The sequence below is a fragment of the Candida parapsilosis genome, contig 005809, assembly GCF_000182765.1.
Source record: "Candida parapsilosis strain CDC317 annotated contig 005809".
Classification (NCBI taxonomy): domain Eukaryota; kingdom Fungi; phylum Ascomycota; class Pichiomycetes; order Serinales; family Debaryomycetaceae; genus Lodderomyces; species Lodderomyces parapsilosis.
In genome coordinates, this window is record NW_023503281.1 from 1,917,221 (window position 1) to 1,932,692 (window position 15,472).

At 40.4% G+C, this 15,472-nt stretch overlaps 6 protein-coding genes across 6 annotated transcripts; 1 reads left to right on the top strand and 5 right to left on the bottom strand. All coding sequences in view use genetic code 12, as the record gives it.

Moving 5' to 3' along the window:
* Nucleotides 1-110: 110 nt before the first annotated feature.
* Nucleotides 111-789, bottom strand: CPAR2_208930 (60S ribosomal protein eL34; the record flags this gene model as incomplete). Its single annotated transcript, XM_036809816.1, has 2 exons — nucleotides 111-430; nucleotides 753-789. The coding sequence occupies 2 exons, from the start codon at nucleotides 787-789 to the stop codon at nucleotides 111-113; spliced, it is 357 nt and encodes a 118-aa protein (XP_036666415.1).
* Nucleotides 790-1,312: 523 nt separating this feature from the next.
* MMD1 (isoleucine biosynthesis protein) lies at nucleotides 1,313-1,886 on the bottom strand (the record flags this gene model as incomplete). Its single annotated transcript, XM_036809817.1, has 3 exons — nucleotides 1,313-1,641; nucleotides 1,721-1,781; nucleotides 1,851-1,886. 3 exons carry the CDS (start codon nucleotides 1,884-1,886, stop codon nucleotides 1,313-1,315), a joined length of 426 nt encoding a protein of 141 aa, XP_036666416.1.
* A 224-nt stretch (nucleotides 1,887-2,110) lies between these two features.
* Nucleotides 2,111-4,768, bottom strand: CPAR2_208950 (CCR4-NOT core subunit; the record flags this gene model as incomplete). Its single annotated transcript, XM_036809818.1, has 1 exon — nucleotides 2,111-4,768. The coding sequence occupies one exon, from the start codon at nucleotides 4,766-4,768 to the stop codon at nucleotides 2,111-2,113; it is 2,658 nt and encodes an 885-aa protein (XP_036666417.1).
* Nucleotides 4,769-4,970: 202 nt separating this feature from the next.
* CPAR2_208960 (uncharacterized protein) lies at nucleotides 4,971-6,116 on the bottom strand (the record flags this gene model as incomplete). The annotated part of the gene is made up of 1 exon (XM_036809819.1): nucleotides 4,971-6,116. The coding sequence occupies one exon, from the start codon at nucleotides 6,114-6,116 to the stop codon at nucleotides 4,971-4,973; it is 1,146 nt and encodes a 381-aa protein (XP_036666418.1).
* Nucleotides 6,117-7,309: 1,193 nt separating this feature from the next.
* Nucleotides 7,310-11,149, top strand: PGA63 (Pga63p; the record flags this gene model as incomplete). Its single annotated transcript, XM_036809820.1, has 1 exon — nucleotides 7,310-11,149. One exon carries the CDS (start codon nucleotides 7,310-7,312, stop codon nucleotides 11,147-11,149), a length of 3,840 nt encoding a protein of 1,279 aa, XP_036666419.1.
* A 129-nt stretch (nucleotides 11,150-11,278) lies between these two features.
* Nucleotides 11,279-14,494, bottom strand: ATC1 (alpha,alpha-trehalase; the record flags this gene model as incomplete). Its single annotated transcript, XM_036809821.1, has 1 exon — nucleotides 11,279-14,494. One exon carries the CDS (start codon nucleotides 14,492-14,494, stop codon nucleotides 11,279-11,281), a length of 3,216 nt encoding a protein of 1,071 aa, XP_036666420.1.
* Between the last annotated feature and the right edge of the window lie 978 nt (nucleotides 14,495-15,472).

Consider the following 15,472-nt stretch of genomic DNA (forward strand, 5'->3'; position numbering starts at 1 on the left):
AAAAAAAAAGAAATCACATAAATACTACACTCCCCAGTCTCTTTAATACGTTTTAATCAAATTATTGTACATTCAAAAGCATGCTAAACTAACGAACCCTCCTCTATAGCTTATTTCTTAGAAGCCTTCTTCTCCTTCTCTTGTTGGTCTTTCAATACTCTCTTGACAATCTTTTGTTCTTCAATCAAAAATGCTCTGACAATTCTTTCTTTGACACAGTTGGCACATCTTGAACCACCGTAAGCTCTTTGAACAGTTTTGTGAGTTTTGGAGACTTGAGCGTATTCTCTTGGTCTCAAAGTGGAGATACCGGCTAAAGCGGAACCACAGTCACCACATTTAACTCTTGAAGCAGCCTTCTTTACGTGTTGAGCAACTAATTTTCCACCTGGGGTCTTAACAACCTTGATCTTGTTGGATCTGGTGTTGTCTATAAAAGGTTAGTTAGTAATTTCGCCTTGTGAAAAGAAAGCATCCGAAACTTGATGTGAATTGTAAAGGTTAAAACTTGAGTGTGAAAAGATGAAAGTGGTTGGTTGCATATGGCTGAGAGCTTGCTTGAATGTGGCACTTTTGTGATCAGTCCCAACGTCGTTTAAATCTGTTGAACTTCTTGCGATTGAATGTTGCCATCGTGTGGTAATTTATAGCTTCTCAAATGGTTTTTGCAATTACTCCTTGTCATCTTCCACTTCAAGAATATCAAACTGACGGTCTTTCGGATGGCGCTTGTAATATGCGGGAAAACATACATGGATTTCTTCTTCTATAAGTAACACGTTGAGCCATTGTTAGAGTGTATATATGTCGTTAGTGTTGGTCTGTTGGAAATGACTTTTTTCGAATAAAAATTTGAAATTTTCCAAGATAGGTTTGAAAGGATGGAAATGATTTTTGTGCAATGGTGTGGAACAAACTATTGCGGTATGGATGTCATATAGTGAAAAAAATTTCACCTGACCTTCTGTGACTGTTTTTTCTTTCTTAATGCGCTACCTTTTGAAGTAAATAGCAGAGCCTGACTTCATTTCCTCAAGTGTACCTGAAATGACAAGAGTAGACAAGTTGATTTTATTTGAAGTGGTTAGTGGCAATAATTACCCGCCTCTCGTAAATTTTCATGTTTTCCATTTACGTACGAGAGAAATGTAGTATCGCAATGTGTAGAAATACTATTTCGCCTACCTGATTTGATGACTACACATTGATTAAAGTATCTAGGTGATTTCATGTTCTACTCGCTCAACTCCTGGTAACAACATGGAAGCTCATTTCTTCTGAGAAGGGGGGGAATCTCTATATTCATCTCTAATCACAACTTGGTGGCATCTTTCTCAACTGCAATAGCTTCAATCTCCAATGGCACACCCAATGGCAATTCCTTCACAGCAACACATGATCTAGCTGGTTTGTGCTCGTTAAAGTACTTGGCATACACTTTGTTGAATTCACCAAATTGAGCATTCATGTCAGTTAAAAAGATGTTGGCTTTGACAATGTGCTTCAACGAAGAGTTTGAAGCTTCCAAAATCGCAGACACATTTTGAATTGCTTGCTCGGCATAGTCTTGAATTGATGCTGACTCGGGTAATGGTTTATTGTCAGCAGTGTAAGGAATTTGACCAGAAACGTAAATGAATCCTAAAAAGGTTAGTGTTGTTCTGAGGTAGTAACCTAGATTGAGTAGCGCAATTGCTTCACAATTATACATATTACATACCATTGGCAATGACTGCTTGTGAATATGACGCAGCTGGTGGTGGAGCTTGTGAAGTTCTCACCTGTGATTAATATATTCGTTAGTAGCTCAAACAACCAAAAAGATTCCGTTTCGCTATATCAGTACATACTGGAGTAATTGATGAATTGAATCTTTTAGCGGACATGATAGTTGATCTGAAAGATTGTGCACTCAATGTGTTTCTAAACATTATTAGGGGTTCGAAGAATTAAGAATTGTTCAGGAACTGAAGAACGAGAGTTTGCCCATTTACAAATCGAAGCCGCACAGGAGTCAGAAATCAGAGAGCGCGGGGAGAGGGGGGTTTTGACTCAGGACTATGCTTAAACGTCACATTCATTAAATTTCGTACTATGTTTAACTCCACATTCAAGTCTTTTTCGACTTTGTCTTGCGTTTGGACTTTGATTTTGACTTCTTTTTACGTTGATTCTTATTGTCTTCACCGTTAGAAAGCTGGCTCTTCGATGCCTCTTCTGATGCTTCAACTTTTGGTGGCTCCATATTCCTCCCTAAATCAGCCACATCTCCTGATGTGATGACCGCCTCAAACTTTTCAAACAAGTACTCAGCAAATCTTTCGATCTTACACAACGTGTTGAAATTAGCCATGAAAGTGTGGAAATCTTCCTGAATCGTAAACGACTTTCCAGTTTTGCCCTTGCTTAAAACTGCCAATAATCCCAGTTCAATTCTTCTGGCGAATTCGTCAATAATTCTTTCATTTGATGTATTTACATCCAAGTCATCGTCAATTTCCAGAGCGCTCATACCACTATACCTGGTCAATAACTCATTTCTTTGTAATGGATCCACTGGCGAGTTTTTTTCAGCATTCTCCTCACGTTGCTCATTTTGCAAACTTTTCATTTCAAAATAAAGTTGTCTGGCTTCTGGGACCTTTCCTATCCATCCAATCAATAGCACTTGCAATTCATTATTGTAATTATGTATATCATCTTTGGTATTTTTTCCGCCAATCTTGATGATGTTTAATTTGATCAACTGCGATATCATCAAGCAAAGGAGTATCATCAACTTTTTGGCAATGGACTCGGCCAACACCACCTCGTATCCATCATCAATCTCAAGTCCTTCATTCGCCGACAAGTAAAAGGCACTGTTGGTGAAAAACTCGTGCAAAAGCATCAGCTGCTCCACTTCACTCAATATAACTTTACCACCTTGTCTTGAAAAAAGATATGGTGCAGAAGTATCCAAGGTGCCTCTTAGCCCTACAGCAAGTTGAAAAACATAATCTATTAGTAGATTCGACAAGTTTAAATCGTGTGTAATGAACCAAATCAACAACCGGCGATGACCATTGCACATAAGCATTTCATCCATAGCAGCACGTGCCAATTTCGAATTACTCTGCAACAAGAGCTCATATTTGGTGATACTAAAGATAGGGATGAGCAATTTGTTATTGTCTTGAGCCTTTTTAATATCCTTTTCCAGCGCAGGTGAGGACCAGTACTTGTGAATCAAATCGGGGGTAATGGACGTTTCACGACCCTCTATCTCGTCCTTGATTGCCTTGGAAATCGTGTTAACCACTAGCTGTCCAATTTTAGTCTCGGCTTCGGGACTTCCTTCGATTGAGCAAACAGATAGAAATTCAAAGGTAAAGTACAACTCATCCCATGTTGTGAAAAGGTCATCTGACTCGGACTTATCCTGTCGTTGGTCAAAAGCGGCAAACTTTTCAAGAAATATCGGATTGAAACTTACGTTCTCGCCTCGCACTATATCTCTCCAATCGCGTCCTTCATCGTCAAATTGTATATCTATAGCTTCGTGTTCTGCTAACTCATCTTTGGCCACTCCATTCAAATCGGTCGCATTTTGGTCTGCCAAATCTTTTTCGTCAATATCGTCAAAATCCTCCATTTCATATTCCAACATGTATTTGAGATCCTCATCAAATCGATCCGCATATTCCAAATCAATCAAGACATCTCCCAATTCCGCTATACCCTTTGATTTGTTAAGTTTCCTCATTGCTTGTTCTTCGTTGATGGAGGGCTCTTCAGTAGGACGATGTTGCTCACTAGTGAACGAAGTTGAGGAGTATAAAATCAATAAACCAATTATGATTAATCTCATGTCCACCAGAATCGCGCCTCCATTTGCAGTAGATCTCGCTAGCGGCTCAACAAAGTTTAATATCGATTCCTTCTCTAGATCCATTGCAGCGTCAGCGATTGATTTTGTTGATTCTTGAGATATATCAAGCTCCACCGCCAGAGAGGGGTTCTGGTTTAGTACCCACGCGAGTACACACCGTACTGAACTCGATCCTTTCAATGTTTGTATAATCACAGAGGGCGTTTCTTCTTCCTCATTTTTGTCCTGGTTATTGAATTCTATACGACGATCAATCTCAAGTCCAAGCAAGATGATATTTGTGTGACATTTCCAAAGATTGATTAAAAAATGAAGATACGGGTTCATTATTAGGTTGGACGCTCCATCACTAGGAGCAAACATTTTTTGAATTGACATTACAAGAACGCATGCCATGGAGTATAGAATTTTCAAATTAAGCTCATCGCCGGAAACGACCACACTTTTGGGCGTCCATTGCCCAAGAGTTGCTTTCCATTTTTCTTCACTGTTATCAACAAATCTCAATTTCAATTCGTCTGATGCATTCAACAAATCATGTATTAGTCGAAGTAAGATGAAATATTTTGTTGATATGTCAAACTTTATAGAGTTTATCTCCAGATCTGTTGAATCCTCGTTTTCGGTATAATATGAATACAGGATTGAGACAAGCAAGTCCGCTATGCAACGGACACTTAATACATAGTCCTCCGTCTCCTCTGGCTGGGTGAATGGATCACAGAGGGATACAGCTGTGTCAAAGATGAAGTTCAATAAAGCGTCTGTTGGCAGTAATTTCAATAGATTTTTTATATGATCATGTCGTTTGTCAAAGTTTTTCACTGGTCCTTTGGGAGGTATGGCAAATTCATATTCAACAGCGTCAATCTCTTCTTCAGACTCCTTATCTAACATGACATGTCTAGGTGAAATATATGTTCTACTGGCTCTAGTTAGAGACTCTCTAAGTATGCGACAGTTGAACAGAGAAGAAAAAAAAAATTAGAATCGCCAGAATCGTAGAGGAATTAGCGCTACCCTAAGAGAGATGTTGCACCAGAAGGGTCTTCAAAGAGTTTCATTTCCTACATTTAAGTCTGCGTAACAAAAGGTGTAATCAATTGTATTCTTGAACGTTGAATATCTGTTTGAGACCTTTCCCAAAAATTCCTCTCACACTCGACGACCTGTTTCTGGAATATGCAACTAATATAGCCAAACAAATGGAAAAGACAAAACTCTCTATTTTCAAGTTGATTTTCGATGGTTCTGATGGTATCAACGTACCCAACCCTCTAGGAGCAACAAACAATGCCAACTCTTTTCTTCTTTGTGCGTTCTCAACAAATGAAGAAAACCCACACATTACAGCCCCTGTAGCAGCACAAATAGTGTCATCGAACCTAGTTCGAGGAACTTTGGGGAACAAGTGGGGGAATAGCCTTGTCCTTGCCAAACAGACCCCGTACCAATAAAGGCCTATAAACGAGCCTAAGAAACATGATGAGCGCAAGGAAGACTTTAATGCCCTGAGCAATCTGGTTGAAGTCTTCACTTTCAGTGGGAATACCAACATAAATAAATTGAGCGGGCCATACACGGTGATTGCAAACTTGAAGCCTCTCCAAAACCTCCATAAGGCATGTAGTTCACAGCTTTTGCATCTGAACGCGTGTACTGCTTCGCAATCTATTGGCTGATTTACGACTGTGTTTGCTCCCAGTGGATCTCTACCATATTTCTCGAAATATGGTGTCAAATAATTCTCATTAGGACCGTGTTGGCCGTAAATCAAATCCTTGCTTCTGACCAACCGCAAAACCTCAATAAAATCTGGGTCCATGTTGGCAGCAGAAGTTATCCACTTGGAGTAAGCAGGTGGTAACCTTTCTGGATTGTAAAACCAAGCAAACATAACCAATGTGCTGTTAATGATGAACAATAACGCATCTCCGTATCCACTGATACCAGCTGGTGTAATATGAGACAAGGTTGATGAGAACACCGTATCCAATGCCCTGGTAGCGACTAACAAAGTGAGGTCTAATGAATTGTATCTACCAAATCCAACAACATGATTCTGGAACAATGGAAATGTTACCATTGCCGATACCAACGATGATACTAATGTAGAAACAAACAATGCTGATGACGGTCTTTTCAATAATCTAGTTCTCCTAATAGCACCATACAACATGGGTTCCAAAATGTTTATTCCAGTAATCAAGCTCGCAGCAAACATGGGGAATTTGCGAGGATGCATTGCTTTTACCATAGTCTTTTTAATTCTTGGTATCATCCTGTCGTACTTGCCCTTTTTCACCGCACTCACAATAGCTTTGATAACTTTCGGAAGAACTAAGTAAAGATACGCGTAAAGGAACGCTTTGAGTGAGGGTTTCCCAATTCTGCCGATGAGTAGGTGGGTGAGCAAAGCACGTCGGTCTTTCATCCTTATGTTCGTCTCCATCGTAGTGACCTCTATTATTAGTACGCAAAAGTACTGAGCATCTTTTCCAAAACTTGCATTGATATTTGAAATTTGCAAAAAATGATCTGAGAAAACTGGGAGAAACAAGAGAAAAAGAAAAGTTGCAAATTATCCTCGGCAAAAAAAGAGTCTTACAAGGGATAGTAAGAAATCTTCGAAACGGTGTGTAGATACATATGCCATCATTCTGTAGGTGCACCTTTTGATTCCGTAACTGGATTAGGTTTGCCACTGAGAGGTGATCGGGATTACAGAAGATGTGGCGATTATGATAGTGTATGGTCGCGTTTTCGCATCGTATACGCATAAAACCCCAGATATTCAACCGTCTCCAGTGTAGCTTTAACTCCTTTCTTTTGAATTGTTGGTGTTGACAATACTTCCTGACATGTCGATTATGGCTATATTGACACTTGTTGATAGAGGAGCTTGATCACAAGATATGTTACTAGAAGGCGCGTTTTGTGATACGATAAACCATCTTACGACATTGTGTGTCGCATTTTGCTACGAATGTCGTAATACTAAGACATTATGTCGTTGTGTTAATTTTTGATGCGTTGTTCAATGTGGCAATTACCACGATTCAGTACAATCGTTGGTTGACTGAATAAAGAGAAACCGAAAGAGACCACTTTTGTCTACAAATGAGGAGACATTTTATGGATTAGCATCTATATATATAGCTCGTTTATAAACAACCAGAAGTTGTTTATTCAGTTTCAGCTCCTTTTACATAATAAATAAACCGACAACGCACAAAACACAATTTTCCAATTTTCCACTATGTTGTGTTGTGTTGTGTTGTGTTGTGTTTTTTTTTTTGCTCTCTGTTTTTTTCAAAATTTCTTACCCAACGCCTGAAGCTCTCTCTCAATTGACAACAAGAAATCAGGCAATCAGGATCAGCCAATTGAAACCATCAACGTTTTCACTCGACTACAGAAGAAAAGGTGGATAAAAAGATGGTAAAAATAAGTGACATAAATCGTACTTCGACCTTTGCGTGGAGTCTGGATAGTCTTCCATTGTTAGCCACTGGAACAGTTGCTGGGGCGGTTGACATTGATTTCAGTTCCTCAGCAACTTTAGACATATGGGATATCTTTTCACCAACTAGCAAGAGCGAACCGATTTTCACAGCTCCTGTCGAGAACAAGTTCTATGCATTGGCGTGGTCAAAACCATTTGAAGGAAGATCAAAGGGATTATTGGCGGGTGCTTTTGAAAACGGAACTGTTGAATTCTGGGATGTTGCGACCTTGATCAAAACCAAAGATCTCGATAAATCATCTGTTCACAAATCCAATAAACATACCGGTGCTGTCAAATCCATGCAATTTAATCCTATCCAGCCTCACGTTCTTGTTACTGGTGGATCCAATGGACAAATTTTTGTGTGGGACACCAAAAATTTCAATGAACCTTTTGCACCAGGTCAAGCTATGACACCAATGGACGAGATAAGCTGCGTTGCGTGGAACAATTCAGTAAGCCACATTTTTGCAAGTACTGGCAACAGTGGTTATACCTCCATTTGGGATCTCAAAACTAAAAAAGAGGTGTTGCATCTTTCTTATACTGGACCAGGTGGAAGAGCTAATTTTTCTCATGTTGCGTGGCACCCAACGAAATCTACGCAGTTGGTCACTGCTAGTGATAATGATTCATGTCCATTGATTTTGACCTGGGATTTAAGAAACTCAAATGCGCCAGAGAAGGTGCTTGAAGGGCATAAAAAGGGTGTCTTGTCGTTGGATTGGTGTAAGCAAGATGCAAGTTTGTTGATCTCATGTGGTAAAGATAATGCAACTATATTATGGAACCCCATTGAGGGTAAGAAGTTGGTTGAATATCCAACAACTGCAAATTGGGCTTTCGAAACCAGATTTGCTCCATCTGCGCCAGACATTTTTGCTACAGCCTCATTTGATGGAAAGATTACTGTTCAAACTATCCAAGACACATCACCTCCGGTTACATCAAAAGTGACTGCTTCTAACAATGACAATGATTTTTGGAATGAAATATCAGTCACAGAGACTCAGCAGCCTGTTTTTGAGGTTAAGCAAGCACCAGCATGGCTCAAAAATCCAGTCGCTGTGTCGTTTGGATTTGGATCAAAGTTGGTTTCCATTGAAAGTATTAATGGAAAGTCAATCGTGAAAATTGGAAAATACCTGGCTGGGTTCAAGAAGGAGGGTAGGGATTTCGAAAACTTGAAAAACGACAAGTACGAAACGATCATTGAGACGAGATTGAATGATGACACAGTGAAAGGTAAGAACAAAGCCGATTGGGAAATCTTGGAGACATTTTCCAAAAATGGAAAGGATTTGTTGTTTGGAGCAGAAGCTGAAAAAGAAGAAAGTGAAGGAAAAACTAGGTCGGAAAGAAAGGAGGTGCCTCTCGAGAATGCTGCCGTTAATGGAGATGGAGATGACGATTTTTTCGCGCACCTCGGAAATGGCAAGGTGAAGTCTAGTGTTGACGATTACGTACCTTCAGGAAACTTTTCCCTCTTTAGATCGAATTCATCTGACGCCGATAAAAAATTGATCAGTTTGGTATTAAGTAGCAAAATTGAAGATGCAGTGGAGACATCCTTAGATCAAAAGAAATTAGTTGAAGCGTTGGTTTTGGCATTGGATGCATCTGAGCAAGTGAAACAATCTGTGAGGAATGCTTATTTCAAGAAGCACAAAGAAGATAGCTTGGCTAGAGTTATCTACAATGTGACATCCAAAAATGTTACTGACCTCGTTGCTCATGCTAATGTCCGCGATTGGAAGGAAATCGCTAAAGGGATCAAGGCAATTGCTACCGACTCGGATGAGTATAGCGATAAAATGTCTGAATTGGGAGATCGTATTTTAAACTCAAGTGACGGTGACAGAGAAGACGCCATTACTTGTTACTTGGCAGGTGGGGCTTTGGACAAGTTGGCAAACCTCTGGTTACAAGAATTACCTGAATATGAATCTGAGTTATTAGAATCTGACGCTACAAGAGTTTCGTCACCTTCCGAAGCACGTTTGCACGTATTGACCAATTTCGTTGAAAAGATTTCCACTTACAAATTCTACTCAAAAAAGGATGGTGCCATCACTGGTCCACTGGTTGACTCTATTTCCAAAGCGTTGTTGGAGTTTGTGAATCTCGTTGCTGGGTCGGGTGAATTTGATTTGGCCCAAAAGGTGTTGCAATTATTACCCAATGAACTTGCTGGTGTTGAGAAGGAAAGAATTCTGAAAGCCACTGGAAAAGATGTAAAGGTTGCAAACTCCACCAAGCCATCTTCAAAAACTACGGTTGCTGGCCAAAAAGCCACCAAACAACCCTCAGTTGCTAAATCCAGATCACAATATTCAGCTGCACTCAACGCCGGATTACTGCAAACCCAAACTCCTCCAGCTCCTATCCCTCAACCAACAGGATTCCAATATGGTGCCCCCGCGATGCCACAACAAATTCCAACGGCTTTTCCTCAACAAAGTTACCCTGTTGCTGCCGCTACTGCTGCTGCGGTGCCCAAACCAAACCCTTATGCAAAGTCGAACCCATACGCACCTACAAACATTTACAAGGCTGCCTCTCCTGTGGCTACTCCTGCTGCGTTGAATCCGTCTGGCGTAACACCTGCACCACCCCCACCAGGTGCATCATCCATCCCAAAAAACAACAAACTGCAAACCGATGGATGGAATGATTTGCCGGAAACTTTCAAACCAAAAGCATCTGCTCCACGTAGGGCAGCAGCAGCAGCAGCAGTAACCCCCCCTGTACCTGCGGCGGTATCGTCCTCATCCATACCTACATTATCAAATCAACCAAGTCAAAATAGTTTCAATAACTCCTTTGCCCCACCAAAGAGAACTGTATCAACCACTGGTTTTGCACCACCACCCAAGAGTAGCAGCCGTAGTGCATCTAGAACCTCAATTCCAACTCAACAAGTGCCATCACCAAAACCTACTCCAACCACCAAGTATGCTCCACCTCCAGGGGCTGAGCAACCTCCGCAACCTGGAGTTCCCAACTTTGGTGCGCCACCAACAGCTGCTGCTTCACCTACTATAGCCAAGAAGAATCCTTATGCTCCAACAAGTGAACCAGCGCCAGCAAAAGTTCCATTCGCATCACCTCCTCCATTGGCATTTGGAGCAGCACAACCAGCACCGTCTGTTGCACCACCAAAGAACCCATACGCACCACCACCACCATCAGCAATGCAGAATAACTCACCTCAATTGCCACATGTGGGGGCCCCTGAAGTAGGAACAAAATTCGGAACTGCTGCACCACCACAACAGCCATTTGGAATAACCCTGAGCACCCCAGCACAGCCCTCGTTTACGCCAGTTGCGCCACCCCCTACTGGCCCAGCACGTCCTCCAGTTTCAGTGAATGAGCAACCACCAGCGGCAACCGTTCCACAAGCGGCACCTGAACCTCCTAAGTATCCAAAAGGTGATAGGTCGCACATTGCTGATGATTTGGAACCAATTTACAATTCCTTGACCATTGTCATGGAAGCAATCAAACCAAACATTCCGGAAAAGTTTGCTAAGCATGGTGCTGATATGGAACATAGAATAAACATTTTGTTTGATCATTTGAACAATGCTGATTTATCCAAACCACTTACTGAATCATTGAAAGAAATTAGTTCGCAGTTGGAGAATAAAAGGTTTGATGAGGCAAATGCCATCAATGTGGAGATTGCTACAAGCTATAGTGACGAATTGGGGAACTGGCACACAGGTCTCAAGCGTCTTATTAAATTGGCAGAGGCTTTGTATTAAAGTAGAAGTATAGTTGATGCGTGGCACATTTTGAATATTAATTTCATTTTAAAGAAAAAAACGTACTACATGGTTATTGCTTTTGGGCTCTAATCTGTCTTAAATCTAATCTACTCTATATCCTTTTTATTAAAAGAAGTTTACTTCCGCAAGCTTGGCACCACCATAATCATCTTCTATCGGTATTGTGTTGTGTATTCCATCAACTTCAAGTAAAAGGAACCTGCCTTGCAAGTTGATATTCCAAGATGTTGTGTTATGCCGTACAGGAACAATAACTTCTTCCAATTCTTTGCTGGAAAATGGTGCATTTATCGTGACATCATCCGAGTACACGTTCTCAAATACTTCACTCTGATTCAACAACTTTTCCCCAGGGTTGGCAAAACGGTAGTTTTTATACACATAGTTACCAAAATCAACTTTTGCCAAAAAATCAGTGACATCCTTGAATTTAGTACCCATATACTTCAGAAGTTTAACCTTTTTGGGTGGTTTGTCAGCCCAGTTAAACACAACACCAGTTATGTTTTTTATCGAGTGCAAATCAATCAAAACTTTTCCAGTAGTATCATTATATTTCACTTGCCATCTGGTGGTATTATCTCCATCATTGATCAGAAACGAGGAGTCACCTGGGGCACTCTCAGTGATGTTGTAAAATGTCGCCAACCCACATTCGGATACGCTATCTTCGAAAATCTTGCTGGGTTGGTATAACTTAAATGATTTCTCTTCATTGTCTTTTAACTTGTAAGTTCCACGACCAGGATTTCTATCAGCAATCGTTATAGATATGTAATCATTTGCCCTCTTATTTGTCTTTCCCTCATTTCGAATCACAAAAGTTGAGCCAGTGATATTCATTGAAATCGTGTGGTTATCATAATGAATCCCGCTATATTGAACTCCATCACCCAAGCATGGCAATGCAATTGGGTCCAAAAACAATGATCTCCTAATCTTACCATTGTCAATGGTGTAAGAATGTCTTAACCCAGTTAATCCATTCACAACAGCTTGTATAAACCCTCCATGTGCTGTCAAGAATGGGTATGCCGGATGAGTACCGCCATTGGTTTTGAAGTTGTCGTTATTTTGTTCCGAAAATTGGGCAAATGGTCCCCTCAAATATGGTTGCATAGCCTTGTGCAAATACGATTGTGATGCACATCCACTAGTGGCCAAATTAGCTGCCACAATGGAAAAGATTGAAAAAGTCATTGCTGGTCCATAGCTCACTTGCTTTCCTGAATAGAACTCCATGTTTATATAGGCTTGCTCATCATCAACCAAACTATTCTGCAAAGGATACGTCATCAATACGACATCTGCTTGCTTGATACCAACTGAGGAATTCATCCCAGAATACTCCAATGTAATGTTTTGTGAATTGTCCGCAGTGGGGAGGTACATCTTTTGAGAAATGTCAGTGTAAATTTCGGGCATTTTTATACCCAATATATCACCAATATCATTTATCCAGTTCATAAGTAAAGCTATGCCAGCATTTGTATATGCTCCATTGTCAACGTGGTTGGCATACTCATCTGGGTCCGTGAGGTTGCTGGTGATAAACTTGTCAATTGTTTCATTGTAACTTGTCACGTAGTCCGCGTAAAACTTGGCCGCATCACTGATCAAGGGGTAGACCGTGCTTTCCAAATATTGATCATCTACTGCACCGCTAATGTACAATTCCCATGCCGCCATAGCAATGGCTGAGTTGATGTGATATTCATAATTCAAACATGGACCCGTTGCCGTACAATTTCCAAATCTTCCGCTTGTCCAGGGATAAGCAGCACCTTCATAGCCTTGAGGAGTGTTTTTCAAAGCTTGCTGGTGGGTATGCATCCGGTAATTGACAATACTTTTGGCATGAGTAGGATCGAGCGCCAATATAGCCCTAAACATCCAAAAATCGGTATCCCAAAACACCATACCACCATAACTGTCTGAGCTCAATCCAGCAACACCAAGTGCTCCTGTCAACCCCTGGGCGTCGGGACGCGTATTGGCTAGCAAGTGGTAAACTGATGCCTTGGACCCTAAATCTAGTAAGGGATCATTTGGGAATGTTATCGTCGATTGTTTCCCCATCAATTCCTTCCATGCTCGAACATGAGACTTTATCACCAAGTCTAAGTATTCAAACTTTTGCGAAACCTTTTTGGCAAATTCAAGTGTATCTCGTGAGTTTTTGAACTTTGAAGGATCAAGATCTGTGGACACAATGCCAACTGTTTTTCCAAATTGGGTGGAATCCTGTGCATGTAGTCGTATCAGTGACGTTTGGTTCGTTTTCTTGTTTTTTGAATGACGCTTGACGCTATCGAGATGAAGCGTTGAGTAAATCGCACCAGAAATGTAGTCCAAATTATCCGGCAGAAATGACACATAAATACCAGAGTTGTCATGACCAATTAAATTCAACAGACACCTCTGTGCTGTATCGAAATTCAACTCATCAATTACATCAATCTCCACAGTATCATTTCCTTTATTTTTAATATCCACCTTAACCAACCCCAAGTTGATTTCCGATCTATGTGCGAGAACAGTGTACCTAACGTCTAGCGATTCCAACCAAGTAAATTGAGTAGTTACAATGCCTGTTGATAAAGACATATTCTGGACATAATTCGTTATCTGTCCAACTCCATCAGGTGAGGCAGGGTCCAATGTATATCGTTTATCGCCATGTTGAATTGCTAGTTTCAATGTGGTCCATTGTGGAATTGCTGATATCACACTCTCATACCCATTTTTCAAAAGTTCAGGAAAGTTGTTTCCCGTGGTGTTTTCCTGAAGGTCATAAAACCCAGCTATAAATGCTCCAGAAAACCTTTTGTCAAACAATGGCCACCCATTATACAAGTCGTCTTTTTTAGAATCAGGAGACTCAGTTAGTTGGTCGTAGGTAAACCCGTGTCCCAAGTTGGGTATTCTACTTCCAATATATCCATTAGCAACATATGGTTGTTTTTGAAATTGGTTATACTTGGAATACTCAATTGTACCTACCACATTCATCTTTCGATCATAAAATGCATGTTCGGAAAATTGTACTTGACTAAAGATTTCTTTGTTTTCAAAGCTATTAACAAAATCCCCAAGATTTGAATCTGATGTTTGTTCTAATGTATATTTCTCAGCTCGAGGCAAAACGAATGGAAACGCCTCACTGAACCTCGTATTTAGTAGATGGAGGCTATAAAATAGGATGAAATTGGCAATGATAGTCATGGCTATAATATACGTTTTGTTGTCTTTGAACAATCTCCTAATACCTTTGATTCTGGAACTATTCTCCATATATATACCATTATTCTCTATGTCCATAATATATGAAGGATTGTGGAATAGCACAAAATCAGCCAAATGTAAAGCGGAGTCAGTTGAAAGTTTAAAGCAAATTCAAGGAACGAATGTTGGAGAGATCGAAGTAAAAGTTTCACTTAGGAAATTCCGGTGCAAAACATGAAAAAAAATCTGTTCTTGGGGGTGGATTTCAATTACCCAAAACAAAACAATAAATTAAATAGCAAATGTAAAGTAAAGTATGTAGTACACTTGTGTGAGTTTGTGGTTACACAAATTAGGCAACTCAAAGGTATTAATCTGTACGAACTCGTAATTCTGGGGGGGGGGGGCAGTTGGAGTGAGAAGAAGAACAATTTTTGTTTTTATCTCTTTTATTTTTGGTGTGAAAACATAAACAACAACAATAAGAAAAAAGGCAATGTCGTATTTTGGTTAATACGACACACGAGGCTTGAAGAAAAATCTGGAGATTTGCAAACGTATTACATAACACACACAAAATTCCACGACACAGGATGAGTGGGGGAGGGGGGGAGGACAGAAACACGCTGGGAAGAGAAAATAACCATCCACGAGTGCGAATCGGCTCACAAAATCTCTTTTGAGTCAACCTAAAACGTATCTTGGATTGGTACGGAATACATTGGAAATATAAATGAAACGAATCGCAATGTTTGGCAATCGCAATTTCCACTGTGTTTGACTACATGTAGTACATTTTCCAATAAAAGCCAAACGTTTACTTATCAACAAGTCCTTAATCGGGCAAGTGGGTTACTGCAATAGGGTTGGGTCAATTGTATTGTAAATCCCTCTTCTGTTTCGGGGTGGTCCCCGCACCGAGCTGACTCGTTTGTTTCCCCGAATTTCATTAGGCGTAACTGGGACTCTGATGTTTGTATTGGCTCGTGCTATCAACCAGATGAATGGTCCAAGCTTTCAGCTGAGTTGTTATTGTCATTGATTTGTTCACCTATAGAATTGTGCTGAATGAAT